At 42.7% G+C, this 24,132-nt stretch overlaps 1 protein-coding gene across 2 annotated transcripts; it reads left to right on the top strand.

The window, feature by feature from the left end:
- The first annotated feature begins 492 nt into the window (after nt 1-492).
- LOC130458316 (zinc finger protein OZF-like) lies at nt 493-24,053 on the top strand. 2 transcript variants are annotated; one of them, XM_056822952.1, is made up of 4 exons: nt 13,781-14,014; nt 16,319-16,508; nt 17,591-17,668; nt 21,773-24,053. In XM_056822952.1, the coding sequence occupies exons 2-4, from the start codon at nt 16,385-16,387 to the stop codon at nt 22,741-22,743; spliced, it is 1,173 nt and encodes a 390-aa protein (XP_056678930.1). In that variant the 5' UTR covers nt 13,781-14,014; nt 16,319-16,384; the 3' UTR covers nt 22,744-24,053. The 2 variants fall into 2 exon arrangements, with proteins under 2 accessions (XP_056678931.1, XP_056678930.1); XM_056822953.1 differs by lacking the exons at nt 13,781-14,014; nt 16,319-16,508; nt 17,591-17,668 and adding exons at nt 493-644; nt 7,699-8,708 and having other exon boundaries at nt 22,051-24,053.
- Nucleotides 24,054-24,132: the final 79 nt, after the last annotated feature.

Here is a 24,132-nt window from a genome sequence, read left to right as displayed (position 1 = left end):
GGGCCTGCAGTGACAAGGCAGTGATGAGGAAGACAGAAAAGGGGGAACCTGTCAAGGAGGTCTTCACACAGACTGCCTGAGGTCAGTCGGCCCCTTTCCCTCCAATTCAGTCGCCGGAGCCCCTGAAAGGTGAGACGTAGCAACGAGAATAGGGTCCCTTTTTTTTCACCCTCCTCAACTTTTCCGCAGTAGACAGCGCCATGTCTGAAATCAAGAAGACCTGAGTTCAAATTCGGCCTCAGACATTTTAGATGTATGACCCTAGGCGAGTACTTTTTACTTCTGCCTGCCTCCGTTACCTCATCTGTCAAATGGGGCTAATAATAGCACCAGGTCTCTGTTGAGATTCGAATGAGATATTTGTACAGCGCTAAGCACAGAGCCTGACACATAGCGGGCCCTTCATAAAGTATTCTTCCCTCCCCTTTTCTCCATTCTCTTTTTTCCCAGTGGACACCGAGCTCCCAACGAGCCCTGCTGCGAGCCTAGAGCGTCGCCGGAAATGCCGTAAGGCAGGGACTAAGTCCCGGCAGGAGGCCGGGGAGCACTTCCTGCTCGGGACGCGGCTCAGAGTGTGGGTAGTGTGTACAGTGTCTAGGGCTTCAGGAGACCTGGTGAATCAGTGTGGCGGCCCAAGGCTTCGGGTAAGCCCGCGCGGTAAGGTCAGCCCCAGTTTTGGGGGTCGTGCGCACCGTTTGCAGCTGCGTGGTGGAGAGATGAAGGGTGCTATGGTGGGGCTCCGGCCGCTGACCAGGTCGTTGTGCGCGTGCGCATCGTGGTGGGGGCGGGTCCCGGTTCTGTCGCGCTGGGATGGCTGGCGGGGACCGCTGGGTTTTTTTGTGCTCCTGCCTTTCACTAGCTCTGTGGTTTGTCACGTGCTCTCTGTGTGCATCTGCTGGTTGGGGAGGGCCTGCTTGTGTGAGGGCGGTGATGTCTTTGTATCCCCAGCCCATAGTTCAGTGCTTAGTACGCAGTAGGCGCTTAATAAGTGCTTGTTGACCGCAATATGTGTATGGGGGAGGGTTGCTCTGGATAGCAATGGCAGGAACCGTCAGAACTTGATGATAGTTTAACTTGTAATAACTAGACAATGTAATGACTCTCGGGACCCTGTCTTCTGAGATTTACATCTAAAGCTTCTTCTGGCCCCAAGACCTGTGGCACTAGACTGTAGGGAGCCAATGATGCAAGCACACAACTGGATGTCCTGAAGACATCTGGGACTCCATTCCAAAGCAGTTATCTACCCTGCCTTTCCCCGCGCCCCCCCCCCCCCCCGCCCCCAAGACATGCTTTTTAACACACAAATAAAATACATGGGATTGCAAAGGAAAACATAATATTAACCAGGCATCAAAACAAGTTCAATGACTAACATTAAAAACCCAGAAGCAGGAGTTATGCCTAGATCTTCCTGTCTGGGGGCTATTACATAGAATTTTCATAGAGGGACAAAGAGAAATGAAACAAAGAGTTTAAGAGATTATACCTAACAACTCAGTCACACATATCCTTCATTAAAAATGGGAATGTATATTTATATGTCTTTATTCTTAAGAATATCAGTGTTTTCATCCCTATAGATACTTCCTTAACTAGTGCAGCTGGCAACCTTTCCATCTCTTAGTGAGTCCAGAAGAGCCGTGGTCCCACCATTTAAGGAGTACTTTCATTTATTTCCATCTTGGACTTCTTTATCCTACTCCAGAATTTAGCACTTTCTCAACTTCTTAAACAAATGGCCTTTTCACTTAATGTTTCTTGTTTCAGATTGTGAAAAAGATACTGAGAATTTTAGAACTGATTTCCAAATGAGATAATTGCTGACTTAAAGTAGATTTCCCTGGAGCAGTATGGGAAATGTATTGCATTCTTAGAAAATGGGGCTGGAGGACACTAAAACTGATGACTTAGGAAATCAGAAAGGTTTCCAACCTATAATTGTTATTCATTAGACACCTACTTACTGGAAGCCAAGAGTATAATGTAACTGAGGCAAGTTTCAGTCTTTATTCAAACCTTATACATCAGGAAAAGGCCTAGAGGAAAGGCATCCTCAGAGTTAAGATGCCATTTCAAACCCCATAAATGTCATAAACTTAACAAGAAACCCAATGAATGGAATGAATGTGGAATACCTTCAGGCACAGCTCAGAAGCTATTTTGTATCATAGTGCTCATTCTGGAAAAAGCCCTATGAATATTGTCAATGTGGGAAAACAGGAAAGAATTCATACTAGAGGGAGACCTTATGGATGTAATGAATGTGGGAAAATCTTGAGTTTAAAATCAGATGTTAAACATTAGAGAATTTACACTGGAGAGAAATCCTATTTATATGGTGAATGTAGAAATGCTTTCATTCACAGCTCACACTTTACCTAATGCTCAAGATTACAGAATAGAGTAAAACTCTTTATTGTCAAGCCTTCAACCAGAGCTCAAACCTTGTTCACATCAGAGAACTGACACAGGATAGAAACCCTGTGAATGTAAAGACTGTAGGAAAGCCTTCAACTGGGATTCATTTCTCAGTAAGCATCAGAGAATTCATACAGGAGAGAAACCTTATGAATATGGTGAATGTGGGAAAGCCTTCAGAGCAATGTCAGAATTTTTTTTTACATCAGGGAATTGACAGTGTACAGAAGCCCTTTGAATGCAAAGAATGTCAGAATGCCTTCAAATTGAGTTCTCATCTCATTCTACACCAGAGACTGATCCTGTTAACATCATGAGAGTGGGAAAATGAAAATCTCTGTGGGAGACAGAAGCCACTTTAGGACAAGATCCCCCTTGGAGACTGTCAGCATCTACAGGGTAGGGCTTTTCCGCCCTGCTTCCTCCTTCCCCATCCTTAGTTCATTTTGTACAACATTTGGCCAATACATGTTCCTAAAGGGATTAGTCAATTCTTGTTTGGTTCCTTAATTCAGGGAGGTCAGGACAAAGGAAAATCATGGAAGCCAGACAGTTTGAAGAGAAGGATATTTGATAGTGTCAGATGAGGCAGAAATACCAAGAAAGATGAAAGTAAGGTTCTGGAGACTTCTGATATAAGCATGCCTGAAAGAAGAAGAAAGACTAGAAGATGTTACCAGGGATTCGGCTGTCAGTTATCCTGTGATCAGTCAAATCTTCCAAAGTTTTCTGTGTATGGCAGAGCAAAAAAAAATGTGGAAATGGGAGTCAGATGACCTGAGCTCAAATCCTGATTCTGGGCAAGTTGCTCAACCTTTCTGGACCTGTTTCCTCAGGTCCATAGGAAATGAAGCTGTGACTCTATGCAAGCTCATTTGATTTTGCAGAAAACAGAGCCTCTCCATGTTAGAGTTCTAGTTACGTTCCCTGTTCTGTTGTGTGTTATTGTGATAGAGATCCCACCTGCTTTACCTACTAGTTACCATAAAGCAATAAGCCTGAGTTGCCTTTTGTTACAAATTCTTCCCCAACAGAATCGTTCAACCCCAGATTTGAGGATATCCACAGTAAATCATTCTTCACTCCTTGAACCTATTCTAGAGCTCTGTGGAACTGCCTTCCTAATTGCTGTATTTAACTATTTTTTTTTTAACCCTTACCTTCCATCTTGGAATCAATACTGTGTATTGGCTCCAAGGCAGAAGAGTGGTAAGGGCTAGGCAATAGGGGTCAAGTGACTTGCCCAGGGTCACACAGCTGGGAAGTGTCTTAGGCCAGATTTGAACCTGGGACCTCCTGTCTCTAGGCCTGGCTCTCAATCCACTGAGCTACCCAGCTGCCCCCTTAACTAGTTCTTAAGTTATTTTTAGGGCAGATTAACAAATCAAGGGAAGATCTAATTTCTAATTAGAAAAGGTCTCCCTTAGAGATCTCTGAAAGTCAAATTTCAAGGGTCTGTAGAAACAATCTGTTCTAGCTTTCACATGTACATATAGTTTAGGGTACTGACATCCAGAGGACACCAGTCTAGAATTAGAAGAGACTTCAGAGACCAACCAGTAGAGCTCCTTCATTTTATAGATAAGGAAAATTGACACCTTTGGAAGGCAAATGGCTTGTCCAAGGTCTGTCAATTGACTGGCACCTCTTATGCACCCACTGTTCTAAGTACTAGGGATGCAAAAAGAGGTAAAAAAACAGTCTCTTTCCTTGTGGAGCTTACTATGTGTACAAAAATACTAAATACAGGATAGGAAAAACTAATAGAAGGAAGGCATGCGAATTAAGAGGGTTTAGGAGTAATTTCTTATAAAAGATAGGATTTTACTTGGGACTTTAGGGAAACTAGGAGGCAGAGATGAGAGAATATTTTAGGCATGAAGGACAGCCAGAGATAATGCCCAGAGCCTAGTGTCTGGAGGTGTCTGGAGGTGATAGGAACCACTAGAGTTTATTGAGTAGTGGGTGATTATGGCTGCATGGACTCAAGCTGCTGGCTTTGAGATCAGCCAGTGCTTGCTAAGCATTGCATGTTCCAGATAAGGAGGAGAATGACAAGAGTCCAGCAAGAAAGAAAAAACTTCCTGTATCTCCTCTCTCAGAAAGCCAATTTTCACCATTCCTGAGACTCTTTGGTTGGACCGGCTTAACCTTAGATTGGCTCTGAGTCCTGGCTTTTGCCACACACCCCTTCTGGGAGAGACTTTCACCAGCCCCCTTCTACCAGCAGGGCAGGCAGTCAGAGGGTGGGTCTCATATTGATCAAATGTGGGTTTTCAAATGGAGTGAGGGATACAATTTATATTAAATTCACACAGAGAGAAGAGAATTCCAGGCTTGTGGGAAAGCCAGAAAAAATACCTGGAGCCAAGAGATCCAAGAGATAGTGTCTTTTTCATGGAACAACTAAGAGGCCAGTGTCACTGAATCAGAAAGGACATGGAAGGAGCAAAGTGCAAGAAGACTGGAAAAGAGGGACAGCTATGTGGCACAGTAGATAGAGAGCCAGGCCTGGAGTTGGGAGGTCCTGGCTCAGGTTTGGCCTGACACTTACTACCTGTGTGGCCCTAGGCTATCACTTAACCCCAATTACCTAGCCCTTGCCACTCTTCTGTCTTAGAACTGATACTAAGATAAAAAAAGAAAAGACTAGAAGGATAGGAGGGGGCTAGGTTATGAAGGTCTTTGAATGCAAGGGTTTTTTTGGCCTAGAGGTGATAGGGAGCCACTGAATTTATTTGAGTAGGGATGATGTCTTGTTGATTTCTAGAAGATTAAAGGAATATGGGAGGGGGAGGATTTAAGATGAAAACCTTTTTGCCAATGGAATAGACAGTCTAGAGGGGGTTAGGCAACATTTAGTTAGGACTTCAGGATGAGAATATTGAGCAGGATGAACATAAGAAATTGGGTCCTGGGGAATGGGGTTTGGAAGGTTTGGATGATGTTCTACAGGGTTTCAAAATCACTGTAATATGTAGGGTATGACCAGGTGTGCATATGTTAATAATTAAGGAGAAAAAGCCACATTCCAGTAGGAGACTGACATAGCATGAGATGGAGGGGTCCTAGTCAGAGGAAAGGTTGGAAGCTTTCCTCATAGGAGGAAGGAGATCAGGCTAGTAGCACAGGAGGAAGTGAAAGTTGCTTTATCACACTTGTTCCCTTGCCACAGAAAATGTTGAGGATCCAAAGGAGTCCATAAACAAATGCAAAAAAAAAATTTAGCAGACTCACAGTAAAACATAAATTATGACAATTCTCCCTCCAGGAAGTCTCCTTTATTAAGCTCTCCAAAACTCATTGCCGTGAAGATGGAAGTATTCTTGGAACCACTGTACAGGCAATACTCCAACATTCTCCTGAGTCTCTTTTAGACCCCATGGAGGATTTGGACTCTTTTTGAAGGAGAACACACTTGAGGCAGATAGGCAATTCTATTTGCCATGAACCTTCTCTAATAGAAGAGCACTAAGTCTAAATCTCTTGTTCCCTCATATTTGGTTTAAATCCTTTGTGTCTATTCCTTCTGGCACCAAGGCCATGTGCACCTTGAATATCTTCACTAAGATCCATGCAGCCCAGGAAATCATTGTTCTTTGGTTAAAAGGCTAGATTCTGAGATCATGTTGCTTAGAAATACTCCCCTCTTCTAACTGGAAGACAAATGTTCAGGAACTACATTTTCCAAGAACTCTTACAGTCCACATGGTAAACATGTGGGTCTATCTATCCCAAGGTTACCATTAATGGCTCCTGATGATTGTGGTGGGGAAACCCTAATCCTATTGCAGTCCTAGGATCTCTTTAAAAGAAAGATGTAGAAGAAAAAGTAAAATGAAAAATACTGAAATTAGTTTTCTTTTAGGCTAGCACAAAGGCTGAGTTTTCCCATAAGATATTAGTCATCTAATCAACCTTGCCGGTAAACCCCTTCAGTGAAACTCATTTTTTTAGGAGACCTCAAGGGATCATTAGAAGATAGATTTTCTTGCCCTCTCATAATATTCCAATGAACTTGCCCATCCTCTCCATCAAGGGCTCCTTCCAGAAGTTAATAATAGTTTAGCATTCTTTGAGCTCATCTGGTTAATTGAGAAACTCTTCTGATTAGCTCCCAATGGCATGCATGGAAGTCACCCTAGCTTTTTGAAGGAAAACCCAAGTATAATACAGGCTTTGGAATGGCTTAACAAGCTGAAGAGGCTTCAGATTCAGTTCTGGCAATGGACCATGAATCTCATGCCATGAAATTAGCAGCTAATAGGTGGAGAGGTTGTAATTTGTATTGAGAGAGGCTTTTGTGATGCTGAAATGGTTTTGGAATGAGAGCATGAGAGATGCACCAAGTACCACATGAAACTTGAAGAAGGAAGGATTATTGTTTGCTGGGAGGTTAGGAGGGGGTGACAAAGATTTCATGGAGAGATAGCATCTGACCTGGGCAGGAATGGAGGGATAGGGGACAACTAATTCCATCCATTGTATTTTGATTATTGCTAACATCAGGTTAGAGGATGAAATTTCTCAATTTTGTCACCAGATTCAGAGTTTATTCTATATGGAGATCCATGTCCTTGTCTTTGACTACAATGGATTAGACTACAATGGATAATACTCCTTCATTTGTATAGTGCTTTGCATGGTTTAGTGGGAAGAGTGCTATACTTTAAGCAAGGAGACATGGGGATTAGTCCCAGTTCTGATGCCAGATGAGTGGCCATGGAGAAGTCATTATATATATTTAAATTTGCATTGATATCTTTGGGTTTTCTTGCCATCATCTTCATTTCCAAATCTTTTCCTTTCCTTTCTCTTACCTGAGAGGAGATCCCTAGTAATTATGAAAGGGGAAGGAAAAAGCAGTTTGGCAAGATAATTTCTTTCATTTGAGTATGACAGCATATTCCTCCTTCATAGTCCCCTACTTCTTTAAGAAGGGAGGTAAGGAGGTACATTTTTATTAACTTTGTGTTAACTTGCAAGACATTTACTTCCTTTGTTGTTGTCCTTTCCATTTACTTTGTCATTGTATATATTTTTATCTTTGGCTTACTTTACAAAGGCAAAATATTCCAAAAAGTTTTTTTGTAAAATGGGAATAAGGATATTTTCCCCACCTACATAGGAAAGTATTTTGTAAATGTAAAAATGCTATGTAAGTGTGAATTTTTAAAAATTATCCAATGGATCTTGTCAAGCTTTTAAAAAAATGTTTCCCAGAAATCAGGTGGCATTTAATGTGTATAAGGTAATTTTTTCATTTGTTTGTTTCAGATTGTAGAACCAGGACTAAGAAGAGTGGATTCCAAACCATGGCAGTTCCTGAAAGGGAATCTTATCCAGTGATGTCCAGATTTCTAAAAGATACCCCACAGGGATTGAAATGTCATGAATCTCACAAAAGTGAGGAAGGTCTAGAGATACAGAAAGATTCCTTGATTGGGACAGTTTTTGACAAGAAAGTTCCTAAAGGGGAAAAAGATTTCAGTGCAAGCTCAAATCTTGGTCCACAGCAGAGTACTACAGGACAACTTCATAAATGTAACACATGTCGCAAAAGTTTCAAATGTTATGCAGATGTTATTAAGCATCAAAGATTTCATACTGCAGAAAAACCCTATGAATGTGGGGAATGTGGGAAAACCTTTAGCCAGAGCTCAGATGTTATCAAACATCATAGGATTCATTCTGGAGAGAAACCTTATGAATGTAGTGACTGTGGGAAGGCTTTTATTCACAGCTCACATGTAGTTAGACATCAGAGAATTCACAGTGGAGAGAAACCCTATAAATGCAATGAATGCGGCAAAGCCTTCAGCCAGGGTTCCAATCTGATACGTCATAAGAGAATTCATACTGGTGAGAAGCCCTATGAATGTAATGAATGTGGCAAAGCTTTTAATCAGTGTTCATTACTTATTGAACACGAGAGAATTCACACTGGAGAAAAACCATATGAATGTAAGGAATGTGGTAAAACTTTCAGTCGATGCTCAGGTTTTATAACTCATCAGAGGGTTCATACTGGTGAGAAACCTTATGAATGTAATGAATGTGGGAAAACTTTCAGTCGAAGTTCAGATATTATTAATCATCAGAGAATTCATACTGGAGAAAAGCCCTATGTATGTAAAGAATGTGGAAAAGCCTTCCGAGGTTGGTCAACCTTTGTTCAACACCAGAGAATTCATACAGGGGAAAAGCCCTATGAATGCAATGAATGTGGGAAAACCTTTATCCGGAGAACCCAGCTTACCAAACACCAGAGAATTCACACCAGAGATAAATCTCTTAATAATCCTCCCTTTTTTATGAAATAGGGAGCAAGGAGAGCTTTATTTATATAATAGATTATCCACGTTAGATAAATTTCTAAAACATTAGAAGCTGCTAGAGAACAGAAACTTTAATTTTTGTAATTCACATTGCACTGTTCCTAGCTTAGTGCCCCATATAAGGTACTGGCACTTTTTTCATCAAGAAATATTTGTAGATTACTCAGCACTCTCATACCTAAGTAAAACTTGGAGTGTATAGTGATGTGGATATCTAGGGAGGAAAAAGTTTCAGGAAGAAAGGAATGGAGGTTTTTTTTAGACATCATGAAAAATGATGAAGGATGAGAACTGGGGGAAGTCATTAAATAATCAGGCCTCTATTTTATTAACCACGATTCAGGAACTTTGTAAAACAAAACAAAGAAAAACAAGATAAGAGTGAATGATGGCTTCAGAATCCAATGTTGGAATCCGTAGGACTCTCAGAGATTGAGTCCAAATCCCTCATTTTACAGATGAGGAACTTGTTCCTTGTTCTGCCACTCCTCATTCCTAACCCTACTCTTCAGGAACAGAAAATGGTTCCTTGGTGAAGGAAGACACACTGAACTGAATGTACTTGATGAATCCAAGTGATCCCTTTTGAAAGTTTTTGGATCTCAAAGACCTACTGACCATTCCTGCCTCATCCCAAGAGGTGGCATCCTTCCACTTCAGTGGATATCAACAGTTGGAGAATTGGTGAAATATTGAGAATTCCTGTAGAAACACATGGCAGAATTGGATGTGCTTGTCCCTCCATGGTTTGAGGGAAATTCTTGGGCAAGGTTTCTGAAGTCTAATCTCCTTTGCAGAGGGAGAATCTCAATTTTCTGGCCAGTGTGTTCAAAGAAACTAGGCTTCTTGTAGAGAGGGAAGATAATGGGTCAGTATCAGCTTTGGAGGTTGCTTCCAGAGTAATCTCAACTTGAAGAGTTTGGCAATCTGACATCCTAGGAAGAGAGGAGAAGTTCCTGAACATTGTGTTTCTCTTGGATAGAAAAAGATTACTCATGTAATGGGTAACATAATGAGGTGTAAGAGACTTAAAGCCACAATAGAAAGGAATGGAAGACTGGAATTTTGCTCCCTGATTTACTGTGAGTAGTTGGGCCAGTAGCAGTTCTATGAATGTGTTTGCCTTCCAAGGGGGAAATCTAAATAGATTGCTCCTTCAAATCTGAGGAATTCTATGGGAGATATAAGAAAAGAGGGCTTCTACCAGAATGCTAGGTCAACTTTGTTAACTTCCAAGGGGAGCTTAGAGGTAACTGTGACCTCCTTTAAGTATTTTCTGTGTTTATTTATGGGCTCCCGAAACCTTTGTACTATCTGTATTTTTTGTCAGATAAAGTAAAGGCTATTTTTACCCAATATGAATTTATTTCCTTTAGTGCTTGTAGACCTGGGGACCTTGTTGCTCATATTGTGGAATCCTAGACATAAACATATTTGGAGATTTCCTAAATTCTGTTGTGGGGATAATAAACCAAAGAAAATATTACCAGTCCTTCCTGCCCCCAAATTTGGAGGGTTTAGACCATGAGTTAAAATATAGGAAAGAAAAGAATACTAAAAAGCACCTGAGTAAGAATCATTCCTTGTCCTGGAAGAGAGGCAATGAATGAATCATAATCTCTTCCTCCAGGAGCTTTATAGGTGGGAACATTGCATAGTCAGATATAGGAGCTACTTCTGTAGATTTTATTTGTTTGACTTGTTATAAAGGAACTTTTAATGGAAGTAGGGAGGTTGAAGTGGGAGTGTCAATGAATGAATAAAGCATTTATTCTATATACTATATGCAAAGCACTGTGCTGAGGACTGGAGGCAAAAGACCAGCCCTGTTCTCTGGAGCCCACACTAATGGGAGAAACAATCTGTGGCAGGTTTCAGATGCAAGTCAAATGAGAAAGGCCTTTGGGCCTTAGAGTATGTCAATAGGAATAGTTGGAAATGACCGATACAAAAATAAAAGTCCTGGATTAAATTTTAAAATAGTGGGGGTGGAGGTGAGGATGGGTAGGTGGGTGACTGAGACAATTCTTTAATCAAGTTGAATTCACAGGGAGGGAAGTTGTGTTTTTTTTAATCCTCAAAAAAAGTGTTTTTTATCCCCTTCACTTCTGAATATAACCTTATCTCTTTGAGCCATCCTTTGTAAAAGAGTTCTTAAAATGATTGCCAATTAACAAGTATATGAAGGGGCAGCTAAGTAGCACTGTGGCTAGAGCACCAGGCCTGGAGCTGGGAGGACATGGGTTCAAATATGACCTCAGATACTTCCTAGGTATATGATCCTAGGCAAGTCACTTAACCTTCATTGCCTAACTCTTACTCCTGTCTTAGAACTGATATTAAGACAGAAGGTAAGGGTTTTTAAAAATCCTAAATATATAAGATTGCTTCCAAATCCTTAAGAGAAATGCAAGTCAAAACAACTAGAAGGATTCTTACACTTAGCAAATTGACACAGAGGACAAAAGATGAGAATAGTTATTGTTGGTAGAACTATGAAATGGCCCAATTATTGTAGAAAGCAATTTAGAATTATTCCAAGAAAATGACTAAAATGTTTATACCCTTTGAACCATATACCCCACTGCTTTTTTAGTGAGCTAGCATATATAAAGCATCAACTTCGTGCTGTAGATTTTAAAATTAATATCCAAAATATTCCAAGTATCATATTTGTAAAGTTTACTTGAAATAACTTGAAGTAAAAAGCCTGAGTAAAACCAGCCTTCCCAGCCAAGCACACAGAAAAAGAGAGAGGGAGGAGCCACAAAATTATACACACAAATATATAAATATGTTAAATATATAGCAAATGCAAAAGTAAACAAAGGGAAAAAAGACAGTCATCTGATAAGTGAATCCACTGGGGCTGATGAGATCAGCTAGTAAAATAGTCTCGGAAGAGAAGGCCCAGGAAAGAGCCTTTTGGGACACTAAGTTAATGGTTGAATATCTGGCCAAGGACATGGATGCATATCCGTCAAAGGGGATAGAGAAGATAGAGAAGGTGATTAGGAAAAGAATAAAGAGAGACTTATCAAAGAAAGGGTGATGCAAAGTTGTAGAGGGGTCAAGAACAGGCCATTAGATTTGATCATGAAGAGATCATTAGAAACTGGAGACTACATAGATCATTAGTAACTGAAACTGGTTTCAGTTGAAAAATGAAGTTGAGAGCCATCTTACACACAGCTTAAATGAGAGGAAAGAAGTGGAGGCATGTGCTGTAGACTGCCTTCCAAGGGGTCTGTCAGAGACAAAAAGGATCCCAAGTACACTGAACTACTCATAGCAGCGTTGTTGGTAGCTGCAAAGAACTGGAAACAAAGTCAATGCTTATCGATTGGGGAACACCTAAACAAACCAGTGTGTGAATGTATTGGAAAGAAATAAAGAATGTGAACACTTCTGTGATGCATGTGAAGATATAAGAAGATGCAAATAAAGTTCACATAACCAGGAAAACACACACACAGTGCATAAAGCAATGTAAAACAGTGACAAAAACAAAGGTGAAAACTATCATTAATAATGGCAGCTGTGGCTAGGGGAAACTACATGGTCCAAGTGGTGGAACTGCCTGCTACATCGAGAAGGGAGGGATTTTTTTAAAATATAATTTTTCTTTTTAAATATTTTTCCATGGTTACATGATTAAGAGAGGGAAACATGTTCTTGAGCCTTAGCCCCTTGGATATGAAAGGAAATTTCCTGGGCAGTGCCAGACTTGGAGGTACCTCTCTAAGAACTACCAAATTTGAGAGCTCCTAGACCTCTAGAGGGAGAACTTGAATTCCTGGGCAGTACCAGTCTCTCAGAGAAAAGAGGATCATGCATGTGGCCCCACAGCTAGAGGAACGTGGGAGAGAGGATGTTGAGAAGTTGCTCCCAAACCATCCAGAGTTTGTTTTTCTTCTAAACCAGCTATGATTTGGAGGAATTTAAGATCTAGGGGAAATTGGACTCACCAGAATAAGATCAGAATTGCATTGTTGATGGCCTCAAGAGTCCTTTATTTTAATATTTAATTTTCCCAATTTCATGTAATAATTTTTGACATGTTTTCTGAAATGACAAGACCCAAATTGTTTTCCTTTGTCCCTTTTCCCCCTCCTCCCTCTCCAGAGCCTTTTTCATGTGTTTTCCACTTTGTTTATAAGCTCCAGTGAATCCTTCAAATTTTCTGTAGAATGGAATAAAGGTTGCATAGACTGTCAGAGCCTCATAACTGTTTCAGTAAATATGAACTACTTTTCTTTGATACAAGAGAGGATACTTAACACCATTAGCCTGGGGAGACTGGGACACAAGCTATATGTGAGTAATGGGCAAAATTATATTCTGAAATTCCCCGGGATAAAATAGTTGAGGTAATTTAAGAGCTAAAGAGGGATAGTTGGAGGATCAGCCCTGAAGGAAGAATGGTTCAGTCCTTTCAGACTCTTCATGACTCCACTGAGAGTTTTCTTGGCCAAGATCCTTTTACCATAAAATGGTTTACCAGTTCCTTCTCCAGCTCATTTTACAGATGAGGAAAATAATTTACAGATGAGGTAAACAGTGCTTAAGTGACTTGTCCAGGGTCACATTGAGGGCAAATTTTCTCTCAGGACCACACCTGGTCCTGTGCCACTAGCAGGGACACAGGTTACAAAAATGAGAAAGATTGAATAACAGTTATCTCTACATCCGGTGAATGTACAGAAGAGACTTGCAGATCTTCAGTCTCCAATAATTATATATCAAAAACCATTTTTGCAGAAATGATGCAAAAGAAAATAATTTTCTTCCCCTGTGATCCTGTTCCCAAGCTTTGACTTAGAATCTAGTTGCATGACTTCAGGCACATCCTGTCCCCTGGACTCAGTTTCCTGTTCTGTAAAATGAGAATAATAATTCTTGCCTCCCTGCTTCCTTCAAAGAATCTCCCTTACAGTGGTCCTTCCGCCTGGATCCTGCCTGCCCCTGGCTTCTCTCCATCCCCTCCCTTCCCAGAGTTTCAGCTCTGCCGACCCCGCCTTCTTCGGTCCTTTCTCCTCTTCCATCATTCTTTGTTCATCTAGGGCGCCCCTCTCTGCTCCTCCCCCTCCCTCCCCAGATGAACCGCAACAAAAGAGCCTCCTGCTGTTCCCAGGAAGCCCCCGGAAGTGTTGCGGGGGAGAACAGGGGACCCTAGGCTTAGCAGGTCCCCTAAGGGGGGGGGGGTCCACTTCCGGCTGAGGGCTCGGCTCAGACTCGAGGCCTGTGGATGCTTGGTCAGTGTGTGCCGCCCTCGGGGTCCGCGGTCCCACCAAAGCGCCCCTGACCCACTGTAGGGGAGCCCCCTACCCCGTGGGCCTGGGTGCGGGTCCCCGGGAGTCCCCTTTCGGCCGTGTCCTGGGGCCCTTTGGGGCAGGGGGTGGCTCCTCGTCATTCCGAAGGGACAGGACAGGACCGAGCGCAGGGACCTCCTTTCCTTGGGAGAGCCCTCCCCCCCCCAGGGCCGAGCACGGGGACTTCTCTGACTTGGGGGCAGGCAGAGCGCAGGGAACCTCCCCCGAACGTGGGGACTTTATTCAGTCGGGGGCTTGTCCGGCCGAGAGAGGGGACCACCTAGGGGACAGACGATTGAAGATGGGGGACACGCCTGAGCGGCGGACAGCTCCGGGACCCCCAGTCATCTGGGGAACGGACGGAACAGAACGCAGGGACCCCCCCTTCCCCAGGGAAACCCGACGGGAGGAACTCGGGGACTCTTCTATCACCAAGGGACGAGTCGTGCCGAGCGCTGGGGCGGCACGGGGGACTCCCTCTCATGTGGGGGGGCGGGGGAGTGTGGAGCCGGGGATGAAACAGGCCGACGTCCGTCCTGACTCGGGGCAGGAGATGGGCCTCGCGGGGCAGCTGGGGGAGGGGGTGGGAGGTAGCAACGGGCGGGACTCTGGGACTTTCCCGACCCTCTCGGGGCGGGCCTCTGAGGACCAGAGCTAGAGGCAAGCTTTTGGCCGGGATTTTGTGCCCCTCTGGGCAAGCCCCTTAGTTATCTGTGACCGGGAAGGGTTTTCCATCCCTTCCAGTTATTTGTCCCGGGAACTTCGGGTGTGTGGGCAGCTTTTTTTTCTTGTTTCTTTTTAACCCGTATCTTCTGTCTTAGAAACAATAGTGTGTATTGGTTCCGAGGCAGAAGAGCAATAGAGGCAGCCGGGGGAGGTTAAGTGATTTGCCCAGGGCCGCCTGGCTACAGAGTGTCTGAGGTCACATTTGAACCCAGGACCTCCTGGATCTCCAGGCCTGGCTTTCAGTCCACCTAGCTGGGCAGCTTTTAAAATGAGTTTTAGCGGTAGCTCTGCCAGGCTCGGAGGGAGCCCTTCCCAGCTGAGACCCAGAGAGGCCGGTGGGGCCACTGTAGCACGAATGGGTGGTTCTGGTCCCGGCTAGAAGCTAATGGATAACCCTGGAGCCCCTTTTGGTTGTGCCCCTGCTCCTAAATAGGGAAATGATTGGGGGAAAAGATGAGTGGGAATCAGCATTCCTCAAAGAGAAAAGAGACCCCAGTGTGAAGGCAGTTTTCCTATTTTTATCCTCAGTGATGGCCCCATTCATCCTCCCTTTGACTCTCCAGGCCTAAACCGCTCCCCACCCCCCATCAGCACTTTCCTCTACAGGAAGTTTTCCATTAGAATATAAACTCGGAGGCAGAGTAGAGGTCCTTCCATCAGTTTAAATACTATCAGCCTTGTTCCAGATGGGGCCCTGGGGCAGGTTACCAGAGATGCTGGTATTCACATGTTAGGAACCAGGCCAGTAAACTGCCCAGCGCTTTTCCCCTACCAACACTACTATCCCTTGTGATGAGACGTGCGGGATACTATGAAGACAGGTCTTGGGGTAATCACTAGAAGGAGAAGTGGTGGCCTAAGAGCCCAGACAAACCAACTGAAGGTCTCATTGGTATGGAGAGGAAAACCCCCCAAATCAGGTTTGGGTACATCTGGAGTTCCGGGAGACATAAGGTCCAGCAAGTGTCATTGGGCTCACAGACTTGTCCATCTCACCCAAGAAGAGAACAAAAGAAAAAAAGTTTTCAACTTTTGGTCAGTCTACCCCAAACCGAACAGACTGATTCCAGATCCCAGAGACAAAAGCGATAGACTATCCTTGGGCCCCCAAATGTGTTAAGAGGCCAATGAGTGTCTGTCCAGCTCTGTCTAAGCTGAAGGGAGGCTTAATAAAAAGCCACTTTAATTATAGGCTGCCCTTGAGTGTTTTCCCCCTTCTGATCTCCCCCTCCTGGGCTTCTGCATCAATGCTGGCTTGTAATTTCCTAAACTAGTTTTGGTATAGAATTTGAGCTGGAATTTTTAACCCCCTGATGTTAAAATATGATAATTGGGCAAAGTAACTGGTTCATTTCCTTTTTCCCTAAGTTCCAGGGAACAGATTCTATCCACACTTTACTTGAGGTTTTTCGGGATGTTTCCGAACTTTGTGACTTGGGACTTAGAGAGCAGAAGGGATCTCTATGATCATTTGGACTTCCACCATAATTTCCCTCTGATCTCCCCTTCTCACTTTACCAGGAAACCAGGAAGGTCCTTCTTTCCTCCAGTTCTCTCTGTGAGCAACAAAAGGAAGGATCCTTGGGAATGGCAGCCCTGGACCCAGCAAGCGGGTCATCCACTCCACCTGCCATCCCAGTCTCCTTGCCTGGCGTACAGCTTGGACCCCACCAACACCAGGCTCAGCTTCACTTTTATCATCATCAACATGGTATTTATTAGTTTCTTAGAATGATACTCACTTAGAATGAATGAAAAAACATTGATTATTTGTTTACTATGGGTCAAGTGATGTGCTATCCACTGGGGATATAAATAAAAATGCAGAGATGTGATGTTCTAAATCCACTTAGCCTCTTCTCTGGACAATGCTCAGGAAAATGTAGTGCTTAGAGGCATATCAAGAAGAATGGACTGTGGGGACAGCTGGGTAGCTCAGTGGATTGAGAGCCAGGCCTGGAGATGGGAGATCCTGGGTTCAAATTTGACCTCAGTCACTTCCCAGCTGTGTGACCCTGGACAAGTCACTTAACACCCATTGCCTAGCCCTTACCACTCTTCTGACTTGGAACCAATACACAATATTGGTTCCAAGACAGAAGGTAAGGGTTAAAAAAAATGCAGAGTCCCTGCCACAAGAGAGTTTCCCTTCTAACAGGGGAAACTATGACATGTATGGGAGTAGTGGCAAAGTGGGACAGGTTGGTCCAGAAAGTTAGAGAAGCCATTGGGAAAAGATTGACAAAGACCTTCCAGGAGCAGCCGCAATGACAAGATGTTGGGAGGAACTAGAAGGACATGGCTTTGACTTTATATATTTAATCACTGGAAGGAGAAGTAGTGACCCTAGACCATCTCCAAGACAAGCCAACTAAGGGTCTCATGGGTATGGTATAGAAGACAAAAACATCAGACATCCTGCGCTGTGCATTCTCAGTGACTCTCGGGTAATAGCAGTCTGCACGGGGGTACTATCTCAAAAACCTTCTGCTCCATTCACGTGTAGGCAAAATTATCTCAAACAGGTCCTAGTCTGTCCCAAAGCCTCTGGACCAGTCAATAACCATTAAGCACCTACTATATACCAGATAAGTGCTGAGGATACAGAGAAAGGCTCACACAAGCATAGGGTGGGGAAGAGAAGGGCTTAATCAGGTCACCCTGGGTCTGACTACAGCATTGTGGCTGACAATCTAGTCTCCTCCCTGACAAGAAAAGAATTTCACTTGTGTTTTAGGGTAGAGAGCTTTCCCCATTTCCTGCATAATCCAACCATTTCTTCCCCATGTATAGAGTTTCCAGTCTCTAAACCTGAAATGATCTCCCAACTGGAAGAAGGTGAAGAACCATGGAGCCCAGGGCTTCAGGGAGGTAAGCAATGAGAGGATTCAGAAGGTATTCTTACTCAGATAAGTCACAGGAGGGAGGGAGCCAGGCCTAGAGAAGGGAGGTCCTGGGTTCAAATATGGCCTCAGACACTTCCTAGCTGTGTGACCCTGGGCAAGTCACTTGACCCCCATTGCCTAGCCTTTACTGCTTTTCTGCCTTGGAACTGACACACAGTATTGATTCTAAGAAGGAAAGTTTTTAAAAAAGAGTTACAGGAGTCAGGAGATAAGAGCCTTGATGTGTATGGAGTGTGGTAGATGAACCAGGTATTTTTTTGTGCTTACTATGGGGACCTCTCCTAGGGATCTGCCCAGGAGTGAAGCCAGGCTGTAGAAGGAGGCCGTCTTCCTTCCCTTCCTTCTCTGGGACTCCCATTCCAGCCAGAATCGACCTTCACAGCACCTCCCAAGAGGCAACAATCCCTTCCTAGACAGCTTCCTTTTCATCCTCCTCAAGTCAGCTTCCCATAGGCTTTTGGGTCCCTATTAGGGTCTCTGCACAGGCCAGCCTCCCACCCCTCATTTTACTCCTTTCTCATCCGGATCACTCGCACACTTCCAAAATGGCATCCTGCCCCAAGAATAAAGATTCTCTTTCAGAACTCCCGGTTCTAGTCACGGCCTGGCTCAAGGACCTCCTGTAGGAAGCCCTTTCCATTCTCTTCAGTTGTTAGCAACCTCTGGGCCCAAATGGTTTTGTGTTTATAAGAACATAGATTTGGAGCTGGCGGGCCAGCTGGCCCAAGCCTCTTGTTTTACAGCTGAAGACCCGGAGGCCCAGAGCACGTAAGTGTTAAAGCTGCAGTGGTAGCGACAACAAGAGAGTGCACTTTGCCCCTCTTTTGTACGTTGTGTATCTGTGTACAAGTTGTCTGCCCCCAGTAAAATGTGGCTCCTTGAAAGGGGGAACTTCTGGGATTGTTTTCTTTTCCTTGTTTCCATCGGTGCCTGGCACATAGGCAGTCAATAATATTTGTTGAGTTGGATAGAATTGCTGTTTAATGTTATGTAGTTGTAGTCAGTGTGTCCCACCATTTTAGTTCCATTTTAACCATTAAAAGTTTAATATTTAATAGCTTAAAACATTCCAAATAGTATTACTTCATATCACTTCACTTTAAAAGAGTATTTTTCCATGGTTCCATGATTCGTGGTGTCCCCCACTACACCCCCCAATTTCCTTCCCCCCTTCCAGAGTTAACAAGCAGTTCCACCGACTTATACATGTATCATTGCTCAAGACCTATTTCCATGTTACTCAACTTCACTTCTATGGTGTTTTTTTTAACCTTTAATTTCTGTCTTAGAATGGATCCTAAGTATTGGTTGTAGGGTAGAAGAGAGGTAAGGGCTAGGCAATTGGGGTTAAGTGACTTGCCCAGGGTCACACAGCCTTGCAGTATTCTGAGGTCACATTTGAACCCAGGACCCCCTATCTTCAGGCCTAGTTGCCTCTTTTATATTTCTTTGAATGCTTAATAGGTCTCTCCAAATCTGTTTTTTTCATTTGAATGATGACTTTTAAGGTTTCTTGCAGCTCATAACTCCAAGTATTATATTTTATAAGAATTATCAGTAATCACTTGAAGTAGAAGAAATAAAAGAACAAAAACATAAAAAACCTAAGTAAAACCACATGAGTAAAATTCTCTTACCTGGCTCTCACTCTACAACCTCTACAACCGCCTTCCAGGGAGCAGAAAGAGAGGCGAGGCTACAACAAAATATATCCTTCCTACTTACATACGTACATACATACACACACAGTGTAAGCCCTCAGTGTGAGTACGAAAATGGAATGGGGAGCGATTCTATCCACACAATTCAAAGGTTTTTGTTTTAAACTAGTCTTTATTCTTATTCATTTGGTCAGTTTAATCATCTGAATAAAGGTAAAAACAGTCTCTGCCAAATAGAATGTCACATTCTAATGGGTGGAGAACAGCATGCAAGTAAATCTGCACATAGGAGACATACGCAGTATAAATGAGATAATCCAGAAGGCAGGCCCTGGGGTTGGAGAAGAGAAATAGTTCTAGGAGTTCCTTAGAGATGATGGAATTTGAGCTGAGAAGTTTTGAGAAATAAACCAGGAAGGCCAAAAGGTGGAGGTGAAGATGGGCTATAAGTATACTAGGGATGGCAAACAGCCAGTGAGAGGGCAGTCAGGAGATGGAATGTCATGTGTGAAGAACAGCAATTAGGCCAGTGTCATTGGACTGGAGAGTACAGGGAGGTAAGAGTCAGAAGACTGCAAAAGGATGAAGACAGGGATTGGTTTGTGAAGTGTGATTTTTAGATTTTCCCCAACTTGCTTAGTCTAGCACTGTAAGAGTTAAAATAGTTTAAGCCATAAACTGAGAGTTAAAATAGTGGAAGACTTAAATTGTAGTAGATATGAGTGGATGAGTAAGTTGTGACTGCAGGAAATATGTTTTCACTACGGTGTCTTGTTTTTAAATCAATATTAAGGTGGTCGCCAGGGAAATATTCCCAATTATTAAATATATACCCAAGTCAGCTGGGTTTTATAAAGAATTTTAATGAATACAAATGAGGAATTAAGGAGAGAGAGAGAGAGAGAGAGAGAGAGAGAGAGAGAGAGAGAGAGAGAGAGAGAGAGAGAGAGAGAGAGAGAGAGAGAGAAAAGGAAATAATGAGAAAAGGATAGGCCGGCCCAGGGCAGCCCTGACCAACCCAGGCCTAAGTCTTAAGAGAAAGATCAGTCAGTCCTTAATCACTCACCACAAGATCTGTCCAAGCAAGGATTCAGAGGGAGAGTCTCCTCAGAGGGAGTTCCAGCCAGAGTCAGCCTCCCTCAGACTGTCCTCAAGAGCCTCTCTCAAGAGACTATTTTCAACAGACTGTCCCAAGAGCCTCCTTTAGGAGACTGTCTTTTTCTCAGATTTTCATCTCCTTATAAAGAGAATTTTCTCCTATGTCACCTCCCCCAAGTTCTCCTAGTAGATGTTTTTCAAAGGACAGACCATTCTTAGTTCACACCTAAGAAGACTAATCTTTTGAGTAATTCATACCTGAGTAGACTAGAATCTCTGAGTAAGTTCTCACCTCTTTGCTCCTTGTAAGTTCACAAGTTGCCTGACCTTTATAGGTACTTAGCACCCTTTTGTATTAGTCCTAAAAATAGGCACAGCTTAAGAACTTTTTGCCTTATTATAAGTATGGGTGTAAGTACTTTTCATTGTTCAGCAAAGAGTTTACAACTTTATCTTCCCCTAAGGCATGCTTAAGTATGGTGAAGTAGAGTTCTCACATTCCTGATCAAGTACCTTCACTGCCCAAATGGGGAATGGTCTTAACCCAACCTTATGAAGTAGGGTCTGGGAATTTTTTTAAGGTTTACAATCCTAACCTTATGAAGTAGGGTCTGAGAATTTTTAAGGTTCACAGCACCCAGGAATGTATACACCCACACTACACTGGCATGTGCTAGCAAATGATAGATCAGAAACAACTGACTGTCCCCTGGGCTGTCCTAAGCCAAGCTTGAGCAACCATTGGCACATGTGAGATGCAGGAAGTGATGTAGAGAACTGCCTTTGGAGTTCTTGTGACTTCCTGTAGAGAGGGCTGGGCACCAGTTTGATCCTGGAGGAGCTCCCTCAGACAGCTTCCTTGAGATGGTCATGTGGTGAGTGATAAGAATGACTCCCCTTTCCCTTGACTCTCGGGACAGGTCCCCTTGGCCAAGGCCTTGAACTCCTGCCTGGCTCAGCCTGAGCCAGAGCAATTTAAATTAACTCTTTTCCCTCTCTCTCTTTCTTAATTTCTTTCTCCTATTGTAATTAAATCACCATAAAATTCTATTCTGACTTGTTTCATTTAGGATTTAAGAAATTAAATCCTTGGCGACCAATAATTTTTACATTCAATCTCAACCCTAAATTTACCCCTTTCATAAGGTCTTTAAATGTTAAATAGCCAAAGGTTTCAACTTATTAGCCTTCTTTAGTGCTTTACATATTTTAAAGTACTTTTAATATCCATAGTATATGGTATCTTTTAGAAATTATTCCCTTCCCCACTCTCCTCTATTAGATGACATTTGTATCTTGTTTTGTTTTAGGATATAAGAGTGGTGCTAAGAAGAAAGAATGGACCCTAAAGCAAGAATTACCCAAGAAAGGAATACATCACGGACAACTGCCATCTTTGGGATTCCTGCACGTCCCTGATGGACCAGAAATACGTGAATCTTGTAAGACTGAAAGCAATTCAGAGAGGCAGGATTCCTTGTCTGGGAAAACTCCCATAGGGAAGGGAGACCATGAACAGACTATGTCTGGGGAAAATGTCAATCAGAATTCAAACACTGTTAAATATCAGGGAAATGACAAAGAAATGAAGCCTCATAAATGTGAGTTCTGTGGGAAAAAGTTCAAATACCACTCAGATATTATTAAACATTGGAGAATTCACACCAGAGAAAAACCCTATGAATGTGAGGAATGTGGGAAGTCCTTCAGCCAGAGCTCAGATGTGATTAAACACCATAGGATTCATTCTGGAGAAAAACCCTACGAATGCAGTGACTGTGGGAAGACATTTATTCACAGTTCACATGTAGTTAGACATCAGAGAATTCATAATGGAGAGAAACCTTATGAATGCAAAGAATGTGGCAAAGCTTTCAGCCAGAGCTCAAACCTCATTCGTCACCAGAGAATTCACACTGGAGAGAAACCTTATGAATGTAATGAATGTGGGAAAACTTTCAGTCAGAGTTCTGATGCTATTAAACACCAGAGAATTCACACTGGAGAGAAACCTTATGAATGTAATGAATGTGGGAAAACTTTCATCCATAGTTCAAATGTTGTTAGACATCAAAGAATACATCATGGAGAGAATCCCTATAAATGTAGAGAATGTGGCAAAGCCTTCAGGCAGAGCTCCAATCTCATTCGGCATCAGAGAATTCACACAGGAGAAAGACCCTATGAGTGTAATGCATGTGGGAAGGCTTTCAATCAGTCTGAACTACTTGCTAAACACCAGAGGATTCACACAAGAGTGAAAACAAAAAGATTAATATAAGTGAGAAAATGCTCAGGCTTAACTCAGAAGTCGCTAAATACCAGAAGATTCCTAGTAGAGAGACGATCTCTTGAGTACAACTGTGGGGAAGTCATTAGTCAGAGTTCACACATTCCTCAACAAAACTTTTTTTCATGTGAATATGTAAAGGAAAATTCATTAAATTTTCTGCTTTTTAGTTTTCCAATTAAAATGGCCTTACGGACACTGACCCTATTCAATTGGTTCTGCCCCAGTATGTCACCTGTAAAGAGGCAATTAATGAATGCTAAATTGATGATTTAATTGAAAGCTGTATGCAAGTCTTCAGGGCCTTTCCCCTCTTTATTCAGGATAGATCAAAGAAATAAAGAATTAGGAGGAGCATGGTTTCATGGAAGCAAAGGGCACGGAGAACTAATCACCAGGTTTTACTTCTTCCATTTATGCTTCTTGCTGTCGTTTTCTTCTGAGTTGCATCACAATTTTCTTTGGATGATTGCTATCTTTACCTAACCAATTCTCCTATTCTCAATCAATCCTAACCCCCAATCATTTTATTAATCTGACCCCTTTTTAATCACAGTCTTGCTCAGAATCTCCCAGTGGATTCCCACTGTCTGTAGGATGTAAACTAAATGGCTTACATGGTGTGCAATTTTAATTTGTTTCCCTAAAAACTATGATTCCCCAGCAAAACTACAATTCTCAGGACCCCACTCACTTCCTGTTATGTGCTGATGTAGACAGGATATAAATTGGGTGGAGGTCTGTCTCTGCCTTTTTTCCCAAATTCTTGTTGGGAGATTTGGTGGAGTGGGGATTTTTGAGCAGATAGAAAGCTTAGTCACGTGGTTCTGTTTTATCAGATAATAAACTTTATAAAATACAATACTTGAAGTATTGCACATGAACTTCAATCTTACGATGGTCTTGAAGACCCATGGTTCTTATGGCCCACCATAGCTGTTTCCTTGCCATCGATACATTTTTCATTTCCGAGTCATCATTATTGCCATCTGGAACCCCCTCAAGGCCTTCTTCACTCTTGTCCTTGGTTCAAGGCCCACCTGGATTTCCTATATCTTTCAGAAAGTTTTCTCTACCTATTTCAGTTCACAGTAATTTTTAAAGTTTCCAAAAATAGTGTTAATACCATGCATTTGAGCATGTAATTATCTTCCTGTTTGTGTGCATGTCTTGTCACCCCTTCCTAGACTGGGAGCTCCCCAAGAGCAGAGACTAAGTGTTACACGTGTACTATATCCCCAAAAGAACCAACAACATAGCAGTTGTTTAATAAATATCTGTTGGTTAACTGTTTGGTCAAATATCTTGCCAGAGTAGCAATGTGAATACTGTGAAAATGAGTCTTCTGGGTGGCCTATATCATCTTTAGGGGTGGGATTG

The sequence above is a fragment of the Monodelphis domestica genome, chromosome 3, assembly GCF_027887165.1.
Source record: "Monodelphis domestica isolate mMonDom1 chromosome 3, mMonDom1.pri, whole genome shotgun sequence".
Taxonomy (NCBI): domain Eukaryota; kingdom Metazoa; phylum Chordata; class Mammalia; order Didelphimorphia; family Didelphidae; genus Monodelphis; species Monodelphis domestica.
Note: the sequence above shows the minus strand (reverse complement) of the source record. Positions and strands in the feature narration are given on the sequence as shown.

Excerpts from the sequence above, each read along its gene's own strand:
- LOC130458316 (XM_056822953.1), top strand. The coding sequence starts at position 7,737 with ATGGCAGTTCCTGAAAGGGAATCTTATCCAGTGATGTCCAGATTTCTA. Across the intron at positions 8,709-22,050 it reads AGAGAATTCACACCAGAGAT|AAGCCTCATAAATGTGAGTT; the intron begins AAATCTCTTAAT and ends GACAAAGAAATG.